General features: G+C 42.9%; 1 protein-coding gene across 1 annotated transcript; it reads left to right on the top strand.

Annotated features, from left to right (window-relative positions):
- Positions 1-2,763: 2,763 nt before the first annotated feature.
- On the top strand, positions 2,764-3,723 carry LOC124504663 (olfactory receptor 10Q1). Its single transcript, XM_047070132.1, has one exon. The coding sequence runs from the start codon at positions 2,764-2,766 to the stop codon at positions 3,721-3,723; it is 960 nt and encodes a 319-aa protein (XP_046926088.1).
- Positions 3,724-4,022: the final 299 nt, after the last annotated feature.

Raw genomic sequence — 4,022 nt, 5'->3', positions numbered from 1 at the left:
GATTAAAAAACAAAAGAAAACAAACAAAACCCAGAAAGCCCTAAGATCCAAAGCATGAAGTACGTACTTACCATAATCATTTACTTTAACTTAAAATATTCAAAGGGGAACTTATTCATCAACCTTTGGATCTAAAGCGGAGGGCTTTGAGTTTGTATCACCTGAAATCAAAGCCTTGATTCTCAGGATATGTTAATTCCAGTTTTAGCTTTTGTAACGATGGAGTGAACATTTAGACCCATGGCAGATGAATACGAACTTACTGAAAATTGTATCATTTTCGCTCCCAGTCTTTCATTGTTCTGGCACACACCTTATCCCACAAAAATTTTTAGCAACCTGAAATTATCAGGTGTTTCTTAAGCAGTCCATTGTTAATTTTCATAATTTATAGCCACGTAACATCTTATCAGGTTTTGTCATACATAATAAAATCACATAATTACAAAATGACTAGCCAGTGGACTGACTATCGGGTTGGTCCTAATTTTTCGATTGGTTCTGTTGTGTTTTCAGTTCATGAAATCCTCTATCTCCTTTTTTCTGTCCCCTTGCATTGGCTCAGTCACAAAATGTCATGCTAAACCAAAGTAATGCCAGCCTTTCTAGGTCTCTGTGTGTGTACACTGGGTGGATGTGCCTATGATGTAAATATGAGACTCTGTCTTTAATGGAACATCAACTTCATTTAAACTTGTTTGCAGAAATTAAACATTTACTTTTCTTATTTAAACCATTTCATCTTATATGCTTGTTCACATTTTCCTTTGTTTCAGCCTTTTGTTCTCTGCACTATATGTACTCTTTTAATCAGGTCATTTAGGATGGATATGCTGTGACTTATTCTACATATGATCATTATAGAAATATACGTTTGAATAGGTATTTCTGTGATTAGTCACATCCGAATGAAATATCTCTTGAATCCTTCCTTATACAGATTGAGGATATTATTTCATCATTATTTTATTTCTCCCATCACTCCCTATCAGTTTCCCAATGATATAATTCATGGTTTTAAATGTGAGGAATTATTGGGACACCTAGGTGGCTCAGTTGGTTAAGCGTCCAACTTCGACTCAGCTCATGATCTCGTGGTGAGTTCGAGCCCCACGTCGGGCTCTGTGCTGACTGCTTGGCGCTTGAAGCCTGATTTGCATTCTGTGTCTCCCTCTCTCTCTGCCCCTTCCCTGCTTGCACTCTCTCTCTTTCTCAAAAATAAATAAACATAAAATTTGTTTAATGTGAGGAATTATTTTAATGTTTGCATTTTATATTATGTATGTTTTCAAGCACTATTTGGGGAATTTTTTTTTCTTTGAATAATATTTGTATTAACCATTTAGTGTTAAATATATATATTTACTATTTGATTTTTCAAATCGAGTTTTTCCATTACAACTTCCCCAGTCCTGGATTATGTATCCTGATTAATCACCCAGCAGCACAGAGTCTTTGTTGAGAAATTATTTCAATTGTATTTAGAACGACATACTTCCTAAACCCTTGTAAATCTGAGAGAGTCTGTCTGTTGCTTTTGAACCTAAATCACTAAAGCCTGGGTACAGAATTCTTTGACACCAGTTTGTTTTTCTTAAACCTATAGATATGACTTTATTGTCTCTTGGGTTTTTATATTAAAAATCAAGTTGTAGTAGCCGAAGGTGCTTAATTTATACGTACTTTTCCCTTCCTAGATGCTTTTAAAGTTCTTTTCTTACTCGCCTGTGTGTTCTAATGTCTATTTCAATTCTGCTATTGCATCTTTAGTTTCCTTATTGCATTTTCTTATCTCTAGCAGTTCTACCTTCATTTTTCCTTACTCCCTACAGTCCCCTTCTAGGTGAATCTGTCCTAGCCCTAAAGTTTAGGTTCATGCCTGGAAATTTAGAAAAAATATTTAAACGAGAGGAAATATATAAAAAGTGTATCTCAGAAAGGACTGGAATAAAAGGTGTTTGCTCAGTTTTATCTGAGCCAAAATAATAGAATGAAAAGTGAACTCAAGAATAAATTGCAGTACAGCCGTAAAATGGAATACTCTAAAACAACAGAAATAATAACAAATGTTACATGGAAAGCAGAAATAACTTTGCAGACACAATGTTGAACCCCGTCACAAGACAGTACACGCTTTATCATCACATGTAGGAATTGAAACGTAAACTGATCTGCAGTGACCAAAGTTGAAAGGGCGGTTTACCTTTGTAAGGTAGAAAGTCACGAGACAGGAGAGATGGGTGTAAGTTTCTGGAATTGTTCAATTTGTCCCTCTTGATAGTGGCTATACTAGTGTATTTACAGTACAAAAAATTCAAGCCCTACACTTAGGATTTGTGAATGCCTCTGGCTGTTACATTTCACTAAGAATGTTTACCAAAAAAACCGCATCCGTTTGTCTAATTTAAAAAACATCTACAACCGCACAACTGTTCGATGCAATGCAAGCAAAGATTTAGCCCTTGTCAAATTAGATGTAAAATACCAGTGTAAAAAAAAAAAAAAAAGACATTTCACCAAAGAATATCTATAAGTCTTTGGCACAAAGAACTCTACAGATTACTATCTATCCCATTTTTGAAGATTCCTTGGGAAAACGTATACCGTAGCCTGTAGTGTGAATTCATCCCAAGCACTGAATTTGGAAACTGGATACTAAATGCCAAATCAGAAATCAAATTTAAAATGTCTGCTTTTCTTCCCGCAATAAAACAACTCAGCGAAGGAAGATCCGGCCCTTTCTGTCGCTCTCTTGCAGGGGACATGTTTGCCAGGAGCCCCGTCCTCAACCAGTCCGGCCCCACCGAGTTCGTGTTCCGCGCCTTCACCACCGTCCCCGAATTGCAGGCCCTCCTCTTCCTCCTCTTCCTCCTGCTCTACTTGATGATCCTTTGTGGCAACGCGGCCATCGTCTGGGCGGTGCGCACACACAGCTCGCTGCACACCCCCATGTACTTCTTCCTGTGCAACCTGTCTTTCCTGGAAATCTGCTACACCTCTGTTGTGGTGCCTCTGATGCTTGCCAACCTTTGGGGCGCCCGGAAACCCATTCCGCTGGCTGGCTGTGGGGCCCAAATGTTCTTTTTCGTCGCCCTTGGCAGCACTGACTGCTTCCTCTTGGCAATCATGGCATACGATCGCTACGTGGCCATCTGCCACCCGCTGCACTACACCCTCATCATGACCCAGAAGCTGTGCGTCCGGATGGTGCTGTGCGCCCTGGGCCTGGCCCTCCTGCTCTCCCTGCAGCTCGCCTGCTTGATCTTCACCTTGCCCTTCTGCGGGCACCGCCGGGAAATCAACCACTTCCTGTGCGACGTGCCTCCCGTCCTGCGGCTGGCCTGCGCCGACATCCGCGTGCACCAGGCGGTGCTCTACGTGGTGGGCATCCTGGTGCTGACCGTCCCCTTCCTGCTTATCTGTGTGTCCTACGTGTTCATCGCCTCCGCCATCCTGCGCATCCGCTCCACCGAGGGCCGCCGCCGGGCCTTCTCCACCTGCTCGTCGCACCTCACCGTGGTCCTGCTGCAGTATGGCTGTTGCAGCCTGGTCTACCTGCGTCCCCGCTCCAGCACCTCAGAGGACGAGGACCGCCAAATCGCCTTGGTCTACACCTTCGTCACCCCCTTACTCAACCCGCTGATTTACACCCTTAGGAACAAGGATGTCAAAGGTGCCCTGAGGAATGCCATCGCCAGTAAAGCAGCCTCGGACACCCGTTGAGGCTTAAGGGGCCTGGGGGTGGGTGTCTGTCAGTGGCCGTGATAATGGACTCTGAACAACGAATATGGAATTCTCATACTTACCTCCCCCACACTTTGCAGTTGACGTTTCTTTTTGCCATGGTGGCCCCATGTCCACAGTCTGTACTCATTTTCTTGAAGTGCTTGAATAAGATTTGGAAAATGTGGACAAAAACCTCAATGCAGGAGCGCTAGTCTGCGGGCCCTACTTTAAAGGTTCAGAGCTCAGTCGGGGCAATTACTTCGTCAGGACCTCCCCCCACCCCCGGCCCCCCCACC

Source organism: Lynx rufus, unplaced genomic scaffold (assembly GCF_022079265.1).
Source record: "Lynx rufus isolate CCGP_SWC_20201006 ecotype Redwood Valley unplaced genomic scaffold, mLynRuf1.p SCAF_9, whole genome shotgun sequence".
NCBI lineage: Eukaryota > Metazoa > Chordata > Mammalia > Carnivora > Felidae > Lynx > Lynx rufus.
This window is presented reverse-complemented; position numbering and strand designations above follow the sequence as displayed.

Bases quoted from the DNA above. Each gene is read 5' to 3' on its own strand.
- LOC124504663 (XM_047070132.1), top strand. From the start codon at position 2,764: ATGTTTGCCAGGAGCCCCGTCCTCAACCAGTCCGGCCCCACCGAGTTC.